Source organism: Dichotomopilus funicola (assembly GCF_033296635.1).
Source record: "Dichotomopilus funicola strain CBS 141.50 unplaced genomic scaffold C8A04scaffold_57, whole genome shotgun sequence".
Lineage (NCBI taxonomy): Eukaryota > Fungi > Ascomycota > Sordariomycetes > Sordariales > Chaetomiaceae > Dichotomopilus > Dichotomopilus funicola.
Window position 1 is genome coordinate 50,907 of NW_026944078.1, and position 22,693 is coordinate 73,599.

The 22,693-nt window shown below is 54.1% G+C and overlaps 5 protein-coding genes across 5 annotated transcripts; 1 reads left to right on the top strand and 4 right to left on the bottom strand.

The window, feature by feature from the left end:
• Positions 1-443: 443 nt before the first annotated feature.
• On the bottom strand, positions 444-2,196 carry C8A04DRAFT_39023 (Tannase/feruloyl esterase; the record flags this gene model as incomplete). The annotated part of the gene is made up of 3 exons (XM_062784429.1): positions 444-779; positions 855-1,634; positions 1,714-2,196. 3 exons carry the CDS (start codon positions 2,194-2,196, stop codon positions 444-446), a joined length of 1,599 nt encoding a protein of 532 aa, XP_062634886.1.
• Positions 2,197-2,891: 695 nt separating this feature from the next.
• C8A04DRAFT_39024 (uncharacterized protein) lies at positions 2,892-4,439 on the bottom strand (the record flags this gene model as incomplete). The annotated part of the gene is made up of 4 exons (XM_062784430.1): positions 2,892-3,634; positions 3,719-3,971; positions 4,008-4,123; positions 4,223-4,439. 4 exons carry the CDS (start codon positions 4,437-4,439, stop codon positions 2,892-2,894), a joined length of 1,329 nt encoding a protein of 442 aa, XP_062634887.1.
• A 1,734-nt stretch (positions 4,440-6,173) lies between these two features.
• C8A04DRAFT_39025 (glycosyl hydrolase family 61-domain-containing protein) lies at positions 6,174-7,259 on the top strand (the record flags this gene model as incomplete). Its single annotated transcript, XM_062784431.1, has 5 exons — positions 6,174-6,234; positions 6,283-6,340; positions 6,406-6,778; positions 6,878-7,070; positions 7,147-7,259. 5 exons carry the CDS (start codon positions 6,174-6,176, stop codon positions 7,257-7,259), a joined length of 798 nt encoding a protein of 265 aa, XP_062634888.1.
• Positions 7,260-7,454: 195 nt separating this feature from the next.
• C8A04DRAFT_39026 (glycoside hydrolase) lies at positions 7,455-9,967 on the bottom strand (the record flags this gene model as incomplete). Its single annotated transcript, XM_062784432.1, has 4 exons — positions 7,455-9,053; positions 9,120-9,428; positions 9,496-9,582; positions 9,650-9,967. 4 exons carry the CDS (start codon positions 9,965-9,967, stop codon positions 7,455-7,457), a joined length of 2,313 nt encoding a protein of 770 aa, XP_062634889.1.
• A 6,806-nt stretch (positions 9,968-16,773) lies between these two features.
• On the bottom strand, positions 16,774-19,168 carry C8A04DRAFT_39027 (uncharacterized protein; the record flags this gene model as incomplete). The annotated part of the gene is made up of 10 exons (XM_062784433.1): positions 16,774-16,811; positions 17,004-17,239; positions 17,332-17,434; positions 17,609-17,831; positions 17,911-17,962; positions 18,024-18,145; positions 18,197-18,254; positions 18,310-18,441; positions 18,497-18,585; positions 18,653-19,168. The coding sequence occupies 10 exons, from the start codon at positions 19,166-19,168 to the stop codon at positions 16,774-16,776; spliced, it is 1,569 nt and encodes a 522-aa protein (XP_062634890.1).
• Positions 19,169-22,693: the final 3,525 nt, after the last annotated feature.

Genomic DNA, 22,693 nt, shown 5'->3' on the forward strand with positions numbered 1-22,693 from the left:
CCCATGTCACCTGACGAGAGGTTCTGGTCCCGCTTTACAACCTCCCATGGCTCTTTGCTCAGCAGCTCAAAACTACCGAACGCATGGTCTCGAGACTCAGACTAGTTATCTGCTCGCGAGGAACACCGCGACCGAAAGCCCCAACAGATGTTCCGCTTAGCTAAGACCCAGGCATGGATATCTCTGGTACGTTAATCCGCTCGCCGGCAACCTGATATGCCTTCTAGTCTAGTGGTTTAGATATTATCAACAGGCCAACGAGCCCATATGCTACTTCTGATGATATGAACTGACAATGGATAACACGAGTTTAGACCATTTAATGTCCATCGATCCCGTCATTCCGTTTCCGCGACACCGCTAACAGTTCAAACAATTACAAGGACCGATGCCTCTCATTCGATAACTACGACATCCTCCACTCGCCCCCCCTCCCCGATAACCTATTCGCGCTTCACACATTTCCAACACTTTGCGTCCGCGGGGTCTCTGCAGCCCTTGCGAAGCTTCGCAACCTTGGGATACGGGCAGAGAATACGTTGGTGGGTGCTCCCATCCGACACAGTGACATTCACAGGCGACTCTTCCGGCGCAACACCCTTCTCGACCCACGTCCGCAATTGCTCAAACAAGCCGGTCGGCTGTCCACTGGCATGGCCCGCGCAGTGGCTGAGACCGGGAACTTCATAATGCCGGAAGAAGTCGTGCGTGCCGGGCATCACGGAGGAGACCTCGTTATAGTACTGCCGCGTTGCAGCAGCCGGGATGAGGCTGTCCCACTGTTGTCGTTGTTAGCGGCAAGTCCACCGAGCCCCTTACACCCTGGGAGGGACGATAGAGAAAGGAAAACTCACAAGACCATGGAATGACACAATCTTCCCGCCAGCCTTCTGGAATTTCGACAAGTCCGGGTCATCCGTATCCAATGCCGAGCGGTACACCTGCCGACCATACTTGACGATATCATAAAACTCCTCATACCCAACCTTGTTCAGATCAAACTTCGGATCACCCTTGGCAACAAACATATCGATCCAGCTGACCGTCAAATCAGATGGTACGCCCACACACGTTCCCGAGCTGCAGTTCGTCGCCGCGGTACCCGTGAGCGTGAGCATCCCATCCCCTTCCGCACTGATCCAGGTACCCGGGGACAAGCCGTACCAGAACGGCTTCCCATCCGGCGTGACCATCCCTTGCCAGGTCGCGTTGACCACCACAGCCGCCGCCAACCCAATCTCCACGGTCTTATTGCCCGCCTGCGCACAGTTCTTCACCTTCTTCCCTACCATGCTGAACGGATCGAACGCACACCCATCGATATCCGCCACAATGCCATCCTCCACACCATCAAGCTTATCGCACTTTTTCGTCGCGGCTGCCGTGATGGCGTCCATCTCGCAGTTGTACGGGTACCGGTCCAGGACTTTCATGACTTCCTGCGGCCAGTACAGGCTCGTACCGGTGAGGGTGGAGTACAGGATGGGTGCGCCGACTGAAATGCCATCGTAGGCCTCGGGATAGCGTTGCGCGAGCATGAGGCCTTGCCGGCCGCCTTGGGAACAGCCATTCCAGTAGGAGTACGCCGGGGGCTTGCGGTAGAAGGAGGCGGTTAGGGACTTGCTGAGGGTAGCCTATGGTTGATCGAGGACGAGGTGTCAATCTCATGATCAAAGTCCCGTTGACAATAGTTACTAGGAAAATGGCACTGACCTGATCACCCAACGACACCGACGCAAAATTGTTGAAATTATACCAATTCACATTCCCCGCGCTGTTCAACGCCCACTTCCTGGGATCTTGTGCACTCCCCAACCCAGCATCCGTCGTCGTCGTCACATACCCATCCCCCAGCGCGCCCTTCATCGTCTCATACGAGGTCGCAAACCGGCCCGCAATCCAGCTTCCGCCGCCGACAGCCTGCAGCCGTTCATTCCAGCTCGGATTCTCGACTGGCAGCCATGTCTCCACTATAATATTATCGTTTTGGCCCGGGTGGGTGTAGGACACAGTGACGTTACAGAAAGTGGCGTTCTCGTAGTAGATGGTGGGCGCCGTCCAGCGGGGGATGTCGAGGACGTAGGCGCTGAAGTTGGTGACGAGGCGGGTATCGATCGAGAGGATTTCCGTGCCGAAGGCGGCGAGCCCGGCAAACGTGGACGGCGCACAGGCCGTGGAGAGGGATGCTGCGTCCATGGTGAAGACGGGGATCAATATTAAGAACTATTAATCACCCTTCACGATGAGGAAAGGAAGCATCAAGACGCGATGGTTTGAGCAGCCATGGTCGCGATATAAAAGTACTTCTCGCACTTCTCGCACTTCTCGGCAGCAGCGCGTTCTCAACAATCTCGGCCCGACCCATCAACGTATCTTTCGGCCGCCAGTCTAAGCCCGGCGCGGTGTCCTATCGTATTAACCGTATTCACGCGCATCACCATCCCATTGGCTTCCCGAACCCCGGTGCCAACACTGCGCCGCTGCGCCCCAAAATACGCAATTTCCGGCCTTTGAACTCTGGGCATTGGGGGCGGATTCGGACAGACCTGTGCTCCGTTCTAGGATTACCTAGCGAATAAAGAAGCCGAAATAATGGACAATTGTGCACGACCTCCAAGCGCGTTGCCCCTGTGACGGGTTGTCAGCCCAACACGTGGTGATGAATGGCAGAGTGCTGATTAAGATCAACGGGCCGTATCGGGCTGGCAGTCAAATCGTCCAGTCCGTCATGTCAACCCGCCAAAGCACACCGCAACCCCTAACCAAACATAACTATCGAGAAGCAGTCAAACGAGTGAGTGTATTGAACATATAATTAAAACGCTGCCCTATCCGGGATACAACCGCGACTGTCCAACCATTCCATCATAACACAAAAACACTCTTACCGCTCACACAAGATGCGAAAGCGACACCCCAGGGGTGCTGAGTATCTCCAACGCCTTTTCTTGGCGCATCTGCCTGAGGGACATTGGATTGATAACTTCCACCGGCAGCCGCAACTTATGCAATGCATCCCCAAGGCCGTAAATACGGCTTCCATTAATCTTCTCCACGCTCACACTCAAAAAGTACCCAGGCCACATCTGTGCACCCAACGTTGCCCAGTGCGTCACGAGTTTGCCAAACCATTGGGGCGGGCGTCCTGTCCCGCGCCATGTCAAGGTTCCCATGTTGCGACTCTTGCGTTCATAGATGAGGGCGCACGCATCTCTCCCATCGCCCGTCGACCACCACAGTGCCAGCGTCTCCAGCACCGGCATTCGTGTGAAAACTATCGATGGTAAGCTCGTGAGGTTCCAACCCGAGCATGGGGCAGCGCCATTTGAGGTGAGGGAGCAGGACCGAAGAGCCAACGATCGGAGAAACCACCAAGCATAGTTAACAGGGCCCACAGTGAAAAAGTCCTCGGCTGTGACTGAGAACGAGACGGAGAGATGGCGCAGAGAAAGGCTCGTCATAAACAAGCCGCGGACCGGGGAATGGTTCAGTCCGTACACGCCCATGGAGATAATCGGCTGCAATCCAGGGTGTTCCGCAACGGCGGCCATAAGGGCGTCGTTGGGGTCTTCAAACAGAGTCAAGGACTCGAGCTGGTTTAGAATCCCCTGTTGAACCAACATATACGTCTCTGCTGTTTGTATTGTTTAGCATGGAACTGGTCGAAGCAAGCCACCGTAAATCGGCTATGTAATTGATTACCCAATGGCCCACTTACTCGAACCGGTGTCACAGTCCCCTTCTAGTTGATTCCGCCACATTTCGTAAGTCAACCTTGTCAGCCGTGGGAGCGAAGCAAATATGCCCTGCCAAACCGACGCGTTGATGCGGCGCCGGAGCGGTCTGCGTATGATGAGCTCGGTGACCGCAAGAACTGCAGGTAAATGTTGGATCGGGGTCCCACAGGCCGGCCGAAAGAGCCGCATGAAAGCCATCAACGGAGGGGGACGTCGAGCCCGCTTGCCATACTGCTAGCCATGGCCTGGGTCGTGCCATGTCGGGGTGACCCACGGGTGTTGCCGGCCACCACCGGCTTCACCGTTGTCATAACCAAACTGAAAATGCTTGAACCAGTGCTCTGTGTCGCTTGAGGAGGAAGCGGCGATCTCAAGGGTCAATTGGCCTTTCGCCGGCCAATCCGCCAGGGCAGAAAGCAATTGGACGATCGCCCCGGCCACCATGCAACTCGTCTGCCGGATCAATTCCAATGTGTCTAGTGCACAACAAGACAAACAGCTGTAACGCGGGAGGTCGATGTGGAAATAAATGTACTGGACGTAAGACCGGTGGCGGCTGGTCATTTCGTTCAGGCGGTCAACGTCGTCCTGCTTGAGATTCAGCCGGCGGAAATTCGCTCTTGCGATGACGGCCTGCCAGTCTCGATTGACGGCCGCGCAAGATGCCCAACCGCGGTGTTTCTGGCGGACCACCTCGTCCATGATAAGCCTCATTATGTCATAGGGAACCATCTTCCCCTCTCACGCCCTGGGGGCGTTGCGTTCGAACCTCTTTGGGGGGGCGAGGGTGTGGTTGGGATCGCGAAAGATTGGTGCCTAGGGTTCTGCTCGGTCGGGATGGGTCGCTGTGTCCGTGCTAGACTCTTGTAACGATGTTACTGAACAAATAAGGTAAAGATGAAACTTAGGGTCGACGTGAGTTGTAAGCTATGGTGCCGCGGCAATGAGCGTAAGAGGGTGAGTTGGGGGATAAACATGTTCAAAGTGCGCTCGCGGAGTCTGAGCCATGAAAGCCAAGTCGCGGGCCAAAAACTTGAGGAAATTGCCAAAGTTTGTGCCTTCCTGTCTTGGAGCACCTCTGGGCCGTAGCCTTGGACATCTCGGCGCCTACCACATGTGGGTGGCTCTTACTCCAATTATGGGAAACTGCAACGGGCGGGTACAACCTAATACCCAATCTCGCTGTGGCCAAAATGTTGGCAGACCAAGTCCTTAGATGCCCAATTTTTCTTTTCCACAAAGGTGAAAACAGACAGAAAATAGTGAGTAAAAAAAGTGAAAGGGGGCCGGAAAGAGTAAACTAAGCCATCGGTAGTGTAATAAATGAAGATTGCAAACAACAATACTATAACTATACGGATATTAGGCTTTTACTTGGTGGGCAGCTATTCCAGCTGGAATCGTCGAAATATCTCAAGATTTAATCGAATGCTAACCGATCGGCCTTAGGCCATCTGTTTTGGACTGCCCCTTTTTGGCCACAGCGAACCAGTGAACCACGAATAGATTCCCGGTGTCAGTCCATATCAACTAAGGTACTTTCCAGGTTCCTGGGTCATTACTCTGGGCTACAAATATTTGGCGTGGCCCATAATAACCCCCATGCTATACGTTAGTTCTCAACCTTCGGCTAAGGTAATTAATCACCTAGGTACGAACACGTTTGTGACTATCCTTGTGTATTATCCCGGGAATGTCATTAACAGTAGGCTTGACCCGAAAATAAACAGCAAGGAATTCCCCTATGTTGCTATTTTCAGCGCCGTGTTTTCCAGAGTCGTAATTCTCCGATCACTTCATTCGGTTCTCGCCACGGATTCACGGGTTCTCGCTGGGCATTCCCGCCCAGCTCGTCGAAATAAAAAACGCACGAATAACCAGCGGAATCACACTTTTCGCCATTCTCGGCGCCACCTCTCTTCCCCTGATCGTCAACCTCACCCGCACACGCCAGTGACAACACGGTGTTAAGAACCCTTTGCCCCACCATCCAGGAACCACCAACGCCGTTGGAGGTGTGCCTCGAGATTGCAACTTCATTACCCGTCGGTACTCTCGGAGGAAGTCTTGGCGTGCGTTTAATTTGATCCCGCATTCCATGACTTGTTCGATGAGTGGCCCAGCGTCACATTCCGAGACCCCAAGATACCGATGGGGCAAGAGTTCCATTGTTGTGTAACACACAGGGACAGGAACGTGCTCAGAGGGTATTTTGGCTATTTCGAGGACACCCATCTTGAGGATGTGAGGCAGAAGTTAATTCAGGGCGCTCGCAGGTGCGTTGGAGATGGTGACAATGTTAAATCGGGGTCGACCCCAATTGAAGTTTGGGTAATTCTGTGTTTGGAAGTATCGAGAATCTGAAGGCCAATTGAGCCGTAGCAAGATTTATTTCGAGACTTGACTTAGCATTGGACCTGGCATTCATCAATTGCCATGAAGCTCTTCCAAGCAGCCCTAACAGGGGCATTGTTGGCATCACCAGCCTTCGCTCACCGTACGTCCCACTACCCTTCCTCTCATCTCCAAAGCTAACACTCCCCAGAAATAGCAGGCATCCTCCTCGTCAACAACACCGCCTCGCCCGAATGGAAATACGTCCGGTACCAATCCCCTTACCGTCTCATCTCCCACACTCCTCTCACTAATTAACCCCCTCCCCGCTCAGCAACGTCTTCTCCGAGTTCTACAACCCCCCCGGCGCCTACCCCGACGGCAGCCAATTCCCCAAAACGCCCCCCCTCATGGACATCACCAACCCCAACATCACCTGCGGCCGGGCAGCCTTCGATTCCGCGCCCACCACCGAAACCGCCGATGTCCTGGCCGGTAGTGAAATTGGCTTCCGCGTGTCGTGGGATGGGAACGGCCCGGGGGGAGTGTTCTGGCATCCTGGGCCTGGGCAGGTGTATATCTCGCAGGTGCCGGGGGAGGTGGAGGGTGGGTTGGGGGGGTTCCATGGGAAGGAGGGGGAGTGGTTTAAGATTGCGTATGCGGGGCCGGTGAGTAATAGGGAGTGGACTTTGTGGGGGGCGCATGATGTAAGATTCAACCTTTTCCTTGTCTCTTTGCTCATCTCTCTCACGTTCTCCTTACTTTGGGGGTGAGTAGTGTAAGTAGGTGACTGACCAACATCCCAGTTCAACTTCACCATCCCGGCCACCACACCCCCAGGTGCGTACCTTATGCGTCTTGAGCAATGGCTGCCGACCAAGATGTACAACTACAGCCAATGGTATGTCAACTGCGCACATATCAACGTGATCGGCCCGGGTGGGGGCACGCCGACGGGGTTTGCCAAGTTCCCGGGGACATACACTGTTGATTCGCCGGGTAAGTCGTCTGTCTCCTTGCGCGGGGTGTTTGAGATGATGAGAAGAAGGATGGCTAATGAGAGTTTGGGGCCTAGGTTTGCAAATCCCTGAAAACCAGGTTGTGGACGGTGGATGGGTGCCGGATGATCAGCTGCGGCTGTTGGAGTATCAGGCGCCCGGGCCGGATGTGTGGACGGGTGAGGCGTGAGGTAAAAAATCAGGGGAATAAGGGTAACAGGCAGGGCAAGGAAGGGTATTTGACGGCGTCTAAAATGGTACCAAAACGAATTGTTTGTCATTATTTACTGAAATTGATGTACACCAAGAAGAACTTCACCACAATCTCCCCCTTAATTCTCCTATGTACACCCGCCCACCACATCTCGCCCTACTCTATGCCGATTTACGAAGTATACCGGCCCAAACTACCACCACCACCAGGCCACGACCCAGTAAACCCGTCCTGCGCCACGACCTCACTCCCATCCGGCAACCGCAACACCGCATGCGCATCCTTACTGCACAACCCAAACGCCTGCAGCCCCGTCGGATTCTTCTTAATCACATGCATCGCATCCTGGCACTGAAACTGGCCCGCACACCCCTGATAACCGGGTCCACTAAAAAACGCCCAGCTCGCCGACGCATACGTGTGAATGTTCTTGCCCCCATTGATATAATTCGCGGGTCCCATGCGGCACCTCTTATCCGACCCGTTGCACCAAGAAAACGTCGGGTCGCCCCATCCGGCTTCATCGGCTGTCCATGGCGCGGGGGGAGTCATCTTGTTGTTGTCGCCTTGGTCGTAGTTCGTTTCGGTTTGTAGCATACCCACGACTACGTTCTCCGCGTTGCGCAGGTTGAGCTGGTACAACCACCAGTGTTCGGACCCGAGGCCGTGCAGCCAGGTTCCCTTGGTCGATTCCACTAATGCGCCGCGGCCGGCGGCAATGTTGCTGCCGCCGGAGAAGGACTCCGTGATGTGATCGGCCACCCAGTTCCAGACGTTCTCAACGTAAGCGGACGAAGACGCGGTGAAGTGCATGCCCAAAAAGGCAGCCTTGCATTCGTTGGCCGGGTCCTTGCAGTTATCCGTCAGCGCGCTCGCGCCACGCGTACCGCCGACGGTGATAAGGGAGTTCCAGAGAGCCGCGTCCCCGGGCTTGGACCCGGCGATGTTGAACTGGATGATGATAGCGCCTGGGTTGACGCCGCTGACGGTGAAGCGCATGTCCTGGATCTGGGCGACGCCGACGTCACCGGCTTTGCCGACCTGCACAACGGGTTTGGGGTTCTTTTCGTCTTGGAAAAAGGAGCCGGAGCCGGTGATGGTGGCCCAGGCTTCGCCGACGATGCGGCTACCCTTGGGGATGAGGAGGGTCTTGTCGACGCGGTATTTGCCGAAGGGGAAGTAGGCGATTTTGTTTTGTTGCGCGGCAAGCGCGAGAATGGCGTTGAGGGTGTCGGATTCGTCGATGGTGTGGTCGCCCAGGACGGTGCGGCCGCCGTTTTGGGCCGGGTCCTTGATGTTGAGGAAGTCGGTGACGGGGTTATTGGCGTAGTTGGGGGCAGATACGACGGGGTAGCGGCCACCGGGGGCGATGATGTCGCCGCGGGTGGTGGTGGTGTCGATGGCGGCGTAGATGGGGTCGTGGTTGTAGGCGTTGGAGTAGGAGAAGTGCTCGACGTTGGCGCGGGACTTGAGCACGAAGCCGTTCGGGCCTTCGGCAATGTTGCTGCTGGTGTCCTTGTTGAGGTTCTCGATCAGGTAGCTGGGGTAGCCGGTGGTCTGGAAGGTGACGCCGGAGTTCTTGGAGGTCGCGTCGATCAGGGCGATCCAGGGGGCACCACCGGTGTGGCGCACGCCAGTGCCGCAGGTGTCGAAGGTGGGGTTGATCAGGCTGATGGTGTCGCCGCCATCGATGAGCATACCGATGGTGTTTTGGTAGAAGTAGACATTCTTGAACGCGGCCTGCTGATGGCCGTTGTACCAGATACCGTTCTACAGAGTGTTAGTACCATTGTCACAAACATATATTTTGAGAATGAATCTTCTTAGCATTCGTACCTGACCACGCTCAATGCGCACATCGGCCACAAGCAGCGTCGAACCACGGCCGAGGCGGATACCAGAGTGTCCCTTGCCCCCGGACGAACTCGGCATCTTGATCACGACATTTTGGAGGTGAGCGGCCTGGGCGACACCCCACCACAGCGCGGTGAAGCTCGCGGTACCAGAGACAGCCGTGGTGTCAAGGATGACGTTCTTGAGACTGACGGCAAAAGACAGCTCGCCCGAATCGCCGGTCGCAGGGTCCTGGCCGGAGAAGAGCGTGCCGGTCGTGGAGAAGCTCGACGACGCTTTGATGATGGGGGGCTGTGATTACTTGTAAGTTACTTGCCGGCCACGGCCAACGTTAGGTTCCAGTGGAGTGGATACTCACGTTGGTAGCATCACCCATGATGATGGTGTCGGTGTTCATGTAAATCGTGTCATCAACAGTGTACGTACCAGGCGGCAGGTACACAACCTGGAAACCTCTCCATTAGTATCCCATCGCTCACATCGAATTCACACAAACAACGAGAAATGCATACCCGCGGCTGGCTCGCAAGCCACTGACCATGGCGCTTCGCGGTGCCAGTGCCAGCATTGATCGCCGCCTGAATGCCCGGCCCATCGCCGGCCTTGACGGCCTTGTACACGGCATACTCATAGTCGCTATCGAGATCCGGTGCATAACCGCGAACTTTGTCGGAAGTGTGGTCAATATTGGCGTACCAGAAAGTAGAATCCGCGCGCGCCTCGATTGCAGAAGACGACGCGGGCATTGGCGTCGCGCTAACCACAGTGACCGCGCCGATCCACGACGCGGCGATCGCTGTGGCTAGCGACCGGAGCCGGAAATAACCCATGGCTGTTTCGATCTGGGGACAACCCGAACGCGATCGAAGTTCGAGATTGGATGGGTGGGTGGTGATGGTGAGGATACCCGGTAGTGCAGATCAGACTATTGGCGGCTCAGGGGGCGGCGTGGGCAAGATATATCAGACTTTATCTCAACGACATCGTGGTCTTAACCATGCCCGATCCGACCGACCGTCGTCGAAAACGCCTGCCTTGCTTGGCCCGCGGCGACCGGGGAACATCAGATCTCACCCTTCATCCATGTTTGACAGGGAAAAGGGGCTAAGCTTGTGCTGGGAAAAGACCCCGTCATGCAACCCACCGCCGGCCCGCTAGCAAAGCCGCCGAAAGCGCCAGCGAAGGGGGAGGACAAGTTCGAGTCGAAGAGCGGACGATGGCGTGCATTGACGGCGTTCCCAGGCCCTCGGATCAAGACCATCCCCGAACGGTGCCACGCTCCCAGGCGGGTTGCAACCCACCACGGTACTTGGCACGCCAGGCAACCTGAAATCCGGCATCCCCGCAACACATCTTTTTGTTGTTGTCAACGGAATCTGCTTGAGATTGAACAATTCGAGGTGTGATTGCGCGCCGGGAAGGGGAATTCCGGTGCGCGGGTTACTGAATTGTGAAAAAGCACCCGAAAGCGACCAAATCCCCATAAATTTCCCGCTGGACCCCATACGAACCCACCAATTGCAGCCAAAGTCCCCTGCCCGCTGGCGTCCAAAACCCACCTTGGCCTCCAGGCACCAGCATTTCCCAATGGTAGTGGGGTCCAGGCCCGTCCTAGGCAAATGTCCCCTTGCCCCGCATTCTGGTTCATTGGAACTCGAAAAGCTGCGTTTGTCGAGGAATCAAGACGGCGACAATGATGAGGTGAGGAAGAGGGCTCGTAAAAGGGGGCATTGGTCAGCTGGGCGGTGCCAAACAAGACCGGGGATAAATCAGGCTCAAACTTGGCAAAAACATCAGAAGAAACGAACGGCCATGGCCTAAAATCTAACTCAGCGTGAAGTCATCTGAATTGACTTCAGTGCCTCCTTCCCAAGCTGAAATCTCACGGCAGTTGCTCCACTTGCCCATTTCGGCGGCCACGACTGGCCTCGCAGGTGCGTGATTGGCCGTGACCTGACTAAGGCCGGCATGTATCCCGTCCGATAGCTGCAATCCTACCGGGACCGAGGTCCAAGGCAGGCAAGAACAATGCATTGTTCCCTAATACCGAGGCAATGTTGCTCTGGTAAGCTGGGGCTCGAAGGTATGAAGTGTCGACCCTGTAGCGCGTTCGGACTGCACGATCAGAGCGAAGTGCGAAGTCTAAGAGGGACGAGACTAGCCCGATGGCCCAACTTTTGGGGGCCTGAAGGCATCCCAGCATCAATTAGGAAGGTACATATCTCGAAGAAACCGCTCAGCTCTTTCAGCTCACGCAAGTGGTCGTTAAGACGGCCCGATTTATCGGGCTGGAATCATAACCGTTGTGTGATCAAGGCCCTACTACTACAAAGTCGGAGAGTTCTCCTGACCGGAGATGAACTCGATGGAACGTTGCTGTTGCAGTGGTGCTAGACAGAATGGTTCACCGTGCCGGTATAGGCAAAAGGTCTGGCGAGTGTGCGAGTCTGGCCCACTGCTACCATTCACTGCTACCCTAGTCACCACTGAACCCAGGGTCCCGGTTGAGGGGTACGGAGGACAACGAAATGGTTATAGTTTGGAGAAAGGTTGCCCATATTTACAGCTTCCGTCTTTCTAGAAGCATGCTCGTTTCGAATTGAGGGTACTATGCTCGTCTCTTGTCTCGTCGGAAGACAAGCGGCAGAACGTGTCGATGGACACCTGCGATCAGTAATCCGCGGACTCTTCCAAACAAAACTGCCGCTTTCGATACCGACTTCACAAGGGCTTGAACACGCACCCTGTCTACACCGTACACCAAGAGGCCCGAAGAAGGTTTTGTCCAGCCCAGTCGCCATTTTAACGGACTACCACGGCGATTTTGGCTGCCGTCTAGCCATGTGCGTAAGGGACCATCCGGTCCATGTTCTCAGTCGACGTCCATCCAGCTAGATTACTCTACATGGATTGGCAGGAAAGCTTTTCTCCCGAGCATCACGTTTGTGTTCCTTTCGTTGCTTATGTTGGAGCAGGTTATGTATCAACAGGGATGTCATTAATGCAAGTAAAGGCATTAAAGTGCACTGCTATGGCGAGGTACCCCGTTGATACTGCGCTGGATATTACCCATGGGTACCCGTGTGGGTAGGACCCAAACGCAACCCATAACCCGTTTGGATAATTACTCATGTGGGTTTGGGTTTAAATGAGTTGGGTCTAGAAATACCTAGAAATATGGGTTGAGCCTAGAATGTAACCAAACTGTAACCATCGTTGTAACCGCCTTATACATGCTCTGGGTTACGTATGTTTGCTTGCCATCACGGGACCAGCGCTGCCTACCTGGGTGAGATCATGAAGAAGAGATTATATCGATGGGGGTAGAGGTCATATACGAGCCAAATCAACATTCAACACTAGAATTGGGTCTCACCCAACCCGGACCCGAAAGATTGGTTCCTACCCATATCTGCTACCCATAACCCGTATGGTTCGGGTTGTACCCACCCGTGGGTACCCGCGTGTGGGCAATTCCCGCGTTATGATTACTACCCCAACACCGACTCATCAATGGCGACGCATCCTACTACTGTGAGGTGCTCAGGTTTGAGGGCATCACCAACCCAATCAACTCCACTTCACTCCGGGTCATGATTAGAGCTCCCGCCCCGAGGTCTGCAGATCAATCCGGAAGTATCTCGGCTCACTCCTCTCCGGTCTTGTCCATCTCTCTTTCAGTCTCCTTTACGATCTCGACAGATTCCATCAATGGGTGGCGAGCCATGAGATTCATCTCACTTGCCCGAGGTGATGTGAGTCTGAAAGACGCGGATTAGTTATATATTCAGAAGAGATACGTCTTCTGGGGGACCGAGTGGTTACTTCTCGATAACCGGATCACGGAAATACCTTGTCGATTACGGGATTCGAGAGAAAGACCTTACTGTAAACGCACCAGGGACCTATCAAATCATATTGTTCAATCTCAGACTACCCATTAATTACCCCCTTGTCCCTTAACTTATCAACAAAGATCTCGGGCCCGATCCGCCTTTCCATCTTTCGGGTCTCACATCCCCTCCATTCAACACGCCTGAGATTCTCAGATCAATACAAATCCCCAGTTTCGACTCCAACAAATTTACCTATATTCCAGACTCAGCAGTCCACAAACGTTCTCAAGACGCCTTGTTGACTGCTGCTAACGAGGATCATTTGAGGATCGTTTTTGAATAGCCTTGATATGGGCAGCCCAGGTTAGCCACCACGGCGGAAAGAACCCCGCAGGGTTCGAACGAGATTCACCATCGTACATAGTACGACATGTGGTCGAGCGCATTGCGATCGGTGACTGGGAGGAAATCGTGTACATACCTTGTTGCGCCTCGACGACGTGTTTTACATCATACAATGCAACTCATGAACAACAGATCATCAAACTTGAAGTGGGCTGGGTTCGGCGGCTATCACCATGGATCTCAGAACATACCACCATCGTGGTTTGCGTAGAAGGTGCTGGCGTAATTAGGGATAATGATGGATTCTTGACAAGTCAAGGGGTTGGGGGGGTTTGGTGGGTAGAATGGTATCTTGTTATGGTGGTTGGGCGGGTGTAGTAAGATATTTCTGCAGGTGGTAGTGTTGAAACGGATGCCTGTATGTCACACTGGTATTTCGTGATGTTCTTTTGAATATTATTGTGTTACTTGGGGCCACCATAAAATGGATATGATATGTCAACGATGGATTCTTTGACCTCGTCCATTAAACAAGGCGTTAGCGCCACTAACTTGGCTACCAAATCGCTACCTTAATGACCATAGTTGAAACAACATGGGATACAACCCTGTTATATCTAGCTTTTAAGTCGAAACGTATCATATTGTCTCCCCAAATCGCACGCTATGATAAAGGAACAGAGACAGGATCCCACGACCGGCTCGCAGCGAGCTGCCTTGGGTTGGCAAAGCGCAGTCACCTGTGTATGACCGTAACAAAAGGAGTATGCGGCGAGGTACACTGGAATTCGTTCTTGCAACCCATCTCAAAGTTGAGCAACTAACTGGTAGTAAAGGAACACCAGACGCTTCCGGTATCGGTTCCTCTACAAATCCGAGAGTAGATGTGACACAACATCTGTTATATATCAACTTTTGCGGATGGAAAGACGGACATACAACTTAGGTAAAGACCTGCTCAGTCAAGCAAATAACACATATCTAAGTAGAGGAAAGCAAGACTCAAACCCTGACTTTTCTTTCCATTATTTTTCATGGCTCATACAGCCCGACGTCTCTAACCTTGACGACTCCTCCGTAGTAATTACACTTAACCCCCTCTTATGCGGTCAGACAACTATAAGCTCTACCTTGTACGAATAGTCCTCTATCACCCATCGGCGTTAACCTTGGGAATTAGCCTTACTCCTCAGCCTAACCCTAACCCAGCCCCCAAGGCCACGCAACCAAACCCCCAAGCCCCCAGACCCGATCTCCCAGATCTCCCCAAACACGAACCCAAATCCCAAAATAACTCTCCCATCAACCACCCACATCGAAGCACGCCGGTACTGTCCTTCCCGCCCTGAATTACCTCACCACCCACCCACCCGGTCATCCCCCCCTGTCAATCTCAAATCCGAAACCACACCAAACCCACCACCCACCTGACCTCACTTGACCTCCCTCAAATTACACAGTCACGTTGATTGCTTGCAGTACGCTTTGCGAGGAGTGCACGTCCCGCCCCGGTAACTTCGGCCCCGTCTGCCGGAACCCACTCAGCGTGCCCAGCGTGCCCAGTTAACGAACCCCCACACCCTTAACCCACAGCCCGGCGTCACCGCAACGGGCTGGGCTGGGCACGGGTTGGGACGGACTGGGACGGGGATAGCGAGGACGGGGATAGCAAGGACGGGAGCGGTGCCCGTGCTGGATTTGGGAAAGTTGGGTTTTCTCTTGCGCCTTGCTTTCCTGCAATGTACATACCGACAGGTCAGGAGGGCTCTGGGTATGGTGAGTTAATCTGGAATACGATTACTGCCTATGGTCATTTACAGTCAGTGACGGGAGAGAGTGAGTGAGTGAGTGAGTGATGAGTGCAACACGGGAAGGACCGCGGTGGGGCGTTGGGATGCTGAGGGGTTGATTCATCATGCTTTCTTCACAGCATGTGTGAGGTTTTGATGTGGGAGTCTGATGTGGGATTACAGTGGATTGAGACATATCGGCGTGCCCGCCAGGGGAGAGAGGGGCTGATTCAAGTCCTTCGAGAAGCTCTAGAAGGTCTTGCGTGTCGCGCAGGTCTGCAGCGCAGTTGCAGTGCTGCGACGCAGCACGGGGCGGGGGGTTCGTCGGACCGGGATCACATTGGTTACTCATTTCGGCGAGGCTTGGCTCTGCCTGGGCTTTCTTTGACCTCCCGCAGTCCTACACTAGAGTGTCGCCATGACTCGCCATGGAATGGAATGGCGGTTCCTGGGCTGAGCATGAACCTTGATATTTCACGCAATTGGCGATATTCCTTGGTCTTATGTACAGAGTATGGTGCTTCGTGTTTTCTTGGCGCAGCACTTCCTCCTCGTTCCTGTGATGATTTGCCCGGCCACCTCCGTCCGTGCCGGGCCGGGTGTAATCCCAGCTTTCCTAGATCCCTCTGCGAGCCAGTGGCGTGGCACCGTTGGGTTTTGCGAATTCCTGGTTTCGCTCCGTCTGACCTCGGAGCTTTCGCGGCAGTGACGTCGAGGCGCAGCGATGTGAAGCTTTCTTTGTTCGAATTCATGCCCTGCCAAGCCTGCCCTCTCGCTGAAGAACGCTCTGATCGGCAGGGGAGCCCACGAAAAGGATGGACCGACGAACGCGACCGTTCGTGATGGCGCGCCCCCCCAGGCGGAGTTGACGCGGTCTGACGCCGGCCGGTGCCCGAATCGGCGCTTGTCGCTCCGTTGGAGGGCGGGGTTGTCCGGCGGAGTTGCTGTCCTGTCATATTGCGCTCTGCCCTGGCGTTCCTGTCTGGGTTCGGTAAGGCTGCGTGGGTCAACGGCTCAGGGAACCCATGTCGGCCCGACGCCCTTTGTTTTTTTTTTTTTTGGAGGGAACGGAACGTGCTTCATGGGAGGCACGGAGGATAAGCTTATTACCTTGGGTGGTGTTTTGAGATCGGGTTCTTGGTGAGTTTTTGTCTTGGTGTATCGGGTTCCCGGGAGGGAGTGCATGAAATTGGGGAGTTTGGATTAAACCTGTCCTAATCCATGCTTGTCTCTGTCTTTGTGAAATTTTAGGATAAAAATAACATCAAAAATCCATCGCCAATTCTTCGCTCTTCAACGCATCAAAAAAACATCCCAAGCCCCGCGGCTTATCATGCATCAACTCCAGCAATAGTAGTAAAAGAGAAATCTTGACTTTATCCGACCACAAATCAAAAGCTCAAAAACAAAACCATGCCCCTCTATTCGCAATCCCAGCCCCCTCCCAAATGCTAACTCCCCATGCAATGTCTGGTTTGTAAATGTGTGCTGCGTATGCGAGCGTATGCGTGTAAAATGGGAATTAACGGAATTCCTGCCATCCGCCTCTTCAAGAAAGAAAATAAAAAAAAAGGACCGCCGTCAGCGCCGTCGATCCCGGCGTCAAGTCGGACCGCGCAGGTGAAGAAGTATCGTCGAAGAAGGCTTCTCGCTCTCGCCCGTGCGCTAGAAATCCCACAGCGTGCCAAATGCATCCATGCCAGCTGCAAAAGGAAAGGTTAGCGGCGTGGTTCTCTTCCCGTCCCGTCCCCACGGCCCCGTTTCAGGGCCCTTTTGCCAAGCCCTTTCCCGCGTTTGGCTGGTTCCGGTTTCCTGGAAAGGGGAAAACGAGGAGGCGAAAAGGGAACTCTCGAGTAAAAAAAGGACAAGAAAAAAAGGATGGTTTCCCGACTTACCCGCGCGGCAACCTTGCATCATCTCGTCGTTGCCCTGCTTGTTGCTGGTGATGAAAATGACTTCGGCGCCGAAGCTGTCCCACACCTCCTTCAGCAGCTTCACGCTGTCGGGCCGGCCACCCCGCTTCTTGGAGTCCCAGAGGATCATGCGCTCGGACGGGATGTTGTTGTAGATCAGGCCTGTGATGGTCGGTCCGAATGTCTTTTCTTGGTCGGAGCCGATCCAGATGAGGAACCTATTGTGTGTCTGTGTAAGCATTCTCACATCGAGCACGAAAACCACCAAGAGGTGTTTTTTTTGGTTGTCTCTCAGCTAATAGGGACTTACCAATTCGGGCTCTGGATGCAAGTGGACAGTGCCGCGCCGATGCCCGTTCCGGTACAGATCCGGATGCCTCGCTTAAACATGGCCGAGGCGTGCCCAACACCCGCTGCGGAAAACAAAGCCGGGTTAGCTCAGCCATCCAACCTGTCGTCATTTCCCAATCGGGCAACACGGACGACGAAGAACCTTTCAACCAGCACCTAACCCTCTCACCCGCGCGCAAAAAAACAGTCACCCGCTAAAAAGGGAGAGGGAAAATAAAGAAAAAAGGGCGACATACCAAACTTCAGCTCCCGCGTCCAAACCGTCTTAGGCGGGTTAGCCACCAACTCCTTAGTGAAATCCCCCTGCACCCCACAAATCATGTAGTGGCAGCCAGACCGGCGGCCCTCGCTGATGATGCCGAAGGCGTGGTATTCCATGATGGAGGTGCGACTGATGCGGCCCAGCAGACCCTGCTGCATGCCACGCTGGAACTTGAGGATGGCGACTTTGGGGGAGGGCTGGGAACAAGGTACCCTTGTTAGCTACACTACACTAATTATGTACGTCTTGTGGGGGCAGGGAAAGGAAGGGACTTACGATCTCGACTTCGACGGGGACTTCGCGGAGGGTGACCCATGGGATGAGGACGCTGTTGATATGAGATTAGTGGTGGTGGCTCGAGAGCAAGTGAGGGATGGTGAATGACTTACAAGATGGTCATGAACGCAGCAAACCACAGCTCCTGCGCGCTGAGAAGGGTGTTGGCGTCGGTCCTCCACTCGCCGCGCTTGATGTCGTAAACGTTGCCCAGGATCACGAAGACCCAAGTGGCCTGTTGTTGTTAGTCATCGGTTTCGAACATCAACTGGGGTGGTCCACCCACTGCAATACCCAGCCAGCCGATGAAACGGTGGTGCCTCTCGAAGGTGTTGTGGTAGTTACTAGACATAGTGAGTTTACGGTGGCAACCTTTGATTTTGGGGGTGTAAAACTGACTTGCGGATCCAGGGAAAGGCACTCAACACCGAGATGATGACGGCAACGTTGGTGATGATGCCTGTGGCAATCACAGAGCTGTGTTGCACTGAGCGATACCGAATGATATCGACGACCTTGTAAACCAACCACCTAAGTCTGTTAGCTATGTCCTGATTTTGACTGAACTTAGGGATTATCGACTTACCCAGCACCAGAAAGGGCACAGCCAGAGTGAATACCACCCACGTGCTGCAGAATCGACGTCACGCCCACCTTGATGCAAACCGGCGCCCACTAAAGATATGTCAGCGTCGTACAACTCAACAAAACAGAGTGAACCAAATGAAAAGAGACCACCTACACTCCTCAACCCATAAATCGAAACCAAATACAACGCCCTCAAGAACAACTCATTCCGCATCAACACGGCCATAAGCAAGTTCCCCAGCACCAACGCCCCCAAATGATTCTCCGCATACTCAAACTTCCCCACCGCCGCCAAAATAATCCCCGTCAAATTCAACAACGTCACAAACGTGAAGAACTTCCGGTACGTATTAAACCACAGCTGGAATAAAATCCACTTGCTCGGCTTCGGCTTCGCTGCTGCTGGCTTCTTCTTCTCAACGACTCCTGTTGATGTGACTGTCCCCGCGGCAGTCGGTGGTGTCACCGTGCCGTCGGTAGCGGAACTGACGGTTTCGATGACTTTCTTCTCGTCGAGCAGTGCGACTGGTGGTGGTGTGGCGATCACGGGGAGAGTGGGTGTGCTGTCGAAGATGCCTTTTTCGGCGTCGTCGTAGGCGGTGGAGGAGATGGTCGTGCCGTCGGGCAGGGGCTGCTGCTCGTGGTGCGACCAGTCTGGTTTGAGTCCCATTGTGGCGACTTGACTTGGGAGTGTGGATGTGTGTGTATTTTTGTGGTAGGTGAGTGGGTAAGCGGGCGAGGGTGATGATGCAAAGAAAGAAGAAGAGGCGAGCGAACAAAGAGTAAAAAGAAGAGGTGCAAGCTGAGTGAGTGATTGTACGCTGCGAGGGTAAAAGAGAAAAAAATAGAAATCCGAGCCAACGAGTGTTGTTGAGGTTCTTTCTTTAGGTTGTTAGGTTGTTGGTAACCGGGACGGGTCTCTTGCGGGTAGGGCCGTAGGCTTTAACGCAACTCGGGAAAGCCTAAGTAGATTCCGCAAACGATCGGAACGATGGTCCGGAGCAGGAGTCGATGACGAAGCTCCGTTGGAGGAAGGTTGTGGGCGGTGCAGTGTCGGAGCGTGTGGGCTTACGGGGTGAGCACACGCGTCAAATACACAAACCCCTGGCAAAAAAAGAAGGAAAATGGAAGAAAGCCCGCAGAACAACGTTTGTTGTTCCTTGGCCCAGAGCCGCAACGTCGGTTCCAACCACCCGATCGTGAGACTTGAACGAACTGTTGGCCAAGGCGGAAGAGAGGAAAACTGGATTCCGTGGGAAGGGGCCAGATCTGGGTGTTGATGCTACCTAAGTAGTCATCCAGGGCGGGAAACTGGGCGAACAGACAGGATGAAGGCATTCCGCGGCGGCATGACCCCCGTGCTTTAAAAAAAGCTAGGAAACCCAGCTACATTGTACATACCCTTCTCGTTGGGTTCCTCTTGGGCGGGTCCCGCCGACGGACCGTCCGTTCTTCGAGGGGAAAAGCGTCAACACGCTAATATCCTAGGATGTACAGTACCGATGTCCAATAACACAACAGACACACCCCTGAGCATTCAACTCCCCGAACCCTGCCCGACGACAACATGGCCGCAAGGGCCAACACAGCGAACTTGGATTCCCCATTACCCCATCAAAAGATGTGCCGGTGGTGTCTGGGGAGATCTGGGGCAGGCCGCAGTTCGGGCAATTGCCGCATCTGGGGTAACCTATACTCTACCGTCCAAGTCCCAATTAGGGCAATAATACAGCCGAGATTGTTCCATTCTCATGCCGCCTTGTTTGGCTGGCCGTTTGGGTGTTGATGTCACATGTGCAGGAGCGTGCATTGCATTGGGAGGGAAGGTTTTTGAAGGCGAATACTGGACGGCCCGGGTGCAACTCGATTTGGGCGTGGGTGGGTAGGTGGGATCTGGGGGGAGTGGGATGCCAAGAAAAGGCACGACAAGGGGGTGAGAAAAGGGGAAAGCTTCCAGACCATACGGGCAAAAACCGCATGAGGTGCCTGATTAGCCAAATTAACCCCGGATTCTACGGCGGACTCTGCACGTCCGCCCGGCAACACGTGCGAGGATCCGGAGACTAGATTTTGGGCGCGATGCGCGCTGGCCGTGGGGTTGGTTGGTTTCAACGAAGCAAGTCGTCTCATGTAGGTTGGGTTTTGTTTATTCGGGCGAGGGGAATTCAACGCCGACAGCCTTGCGCACTGCGTGGTCGGCGGTGATGAACGACTACGAGTCAAAATTGAGCATCGGATACTGAAATGAAGGTTTGGACGACCCCTGAACAGTAATGACAAGAAGGCACCACGTTGGTAAACAATAATATCTAACCAAGTGCTGGAAAACCAAGACGATCGCACTCCCTGAGTTGGCGACACAACATCCGCACCATCATCAGAAACATCCAACCCTCGCACTCCGAAAAAGAAAGCTTATCGGCCCTACGAACCAGGAAGCGGGGGCGAACACGGGCGGAGAGTTTCTTGTTCAACATCCGCCCCATACCACGATGAAACGCTGGGATCCAACTCATCGCTGTCACCGAACCGCTATTCAAAACCAAGCCAGCGAATAGCATAACACGGACGGCCGGAATGGAAGCAATCGAAGAACAACTGGAAGCTTTCCCCCTCCCGAAGTGCCGCATCCTCTTGGCATCCATTCTCTCACAATCGCGTACTGTGCTCGCTGTACGGGACCCCAGACCGATTCCCCAGACTGGTCCCCCAAACTTGGGTTTAACTCGCGCGCGCCAGCCGGACCAACCCGTCCAGAACCTCACTGCCGATCCTGTCTGTATTCTCCCTCTTGCTGCACAGCATGCAGGCTGTTTGTGGCTTACATATTGTTGACAGATTTGTATGTACTCCATGTCTATCACCCACGGTAGTTACTCTTTGGCCGCCCGTCCCCCCCAGAACTTCCCCAGACTTGCATCTGCAAGCCCGAATCGAGCCGCTCGTGCCCCAACGGTTCGTTCCATTGGGCAGACACGGCAAGCCGAGATACCTCCGAGCGAGGAAGAACAAAAAAGTACCTGCGGGATGACGAAATTCGCCAAATCCTCCTACAGGCCGCGGCCAAGGGCATGCCAGACCGCAACGCCGGGCAGGAGAAGACAGCCGCGATGCCGGGACCCTTTTCTTTGTCCGACGGCCGGATTGGGAAGTGCCCAATGACCCACAACTTCCATCCCGGCCCAGCAGGCTCAGAATGATACTCTGGCATCTCACTGCTGCAACGGAACGTCACGACTGAGATCCACGTGTAACCAACCACCATGAACCCGCTCCGGTAAGGTGGTAAATTCTCCGATAGCAAGGAAAAACAAAAGGGGAGTATCTTATAAATAGCGCTCGATCGACAGTGTTTACACAGACGGTTTTCGACAGGCAAATTTTGAGCCTCCCTGGATGGCTTCACTCATAGCAAGCACAAGCATAAACAGAATTCAATCCACCAACAATGACCCCCATAAACATTAGTGCGAGCGATACTACCATGGCCCGCACATCCGCACCCTAAAACTTGGCTTCCCGCTCAAGTGGAGGTGGTGTGAACTTGCCACGCCTGACACGGCGAAAGGATACAGCCGGGCCGTCGAGCCGACAACCCCCCATTCCTCTTCCCAGCTCAAAACTCCTGCAACAACCCGTGATCCACCTTCGCCCCTCGAGGTCCTTTCGCTTGTCGGCGACGAGAATGACTGCTTCCGTCGTTGTCTTTTTTTTATCGCTCGAAAACCCTCAGCTGAGCTTGGCTGCCTTGATACGTGATGATCCTGCAATGTTAAATTTCGGCCCAACATCGCGAAGGACGCCAAAAGGAAGAAGGGAGAAAGTAAAGCAAGGCGATGGGGAAAGCCCGTCGCGCGCATCGTATCCGGAGTCTTGAAACAGGCACGAATGAAATGGACAATCGTTTCCCGGTGCCGCCGAGCCGTGTGTGACTCCGGAGAATAAATCCAGCTTGCTTCAAACCGGGTAACGTTCCTCATCGCGAGGCGCACTCGTGCTGAAACGGACCGAGGGAAGGAATCAAGAAAAGAACACCTCCAATTCATTGCCGATTGCATTTGGGTCGGGGGTTAGCTATAACACCTGGTTGGTTGGTTCTGCTCTGGTGTACTATTGAGTTTGGATAAGCAAAGGCGACCGCGTTAATTACGAGTTGATTAAAAGGTGCACCACCTTTTGATCGGCGGCTATTTAC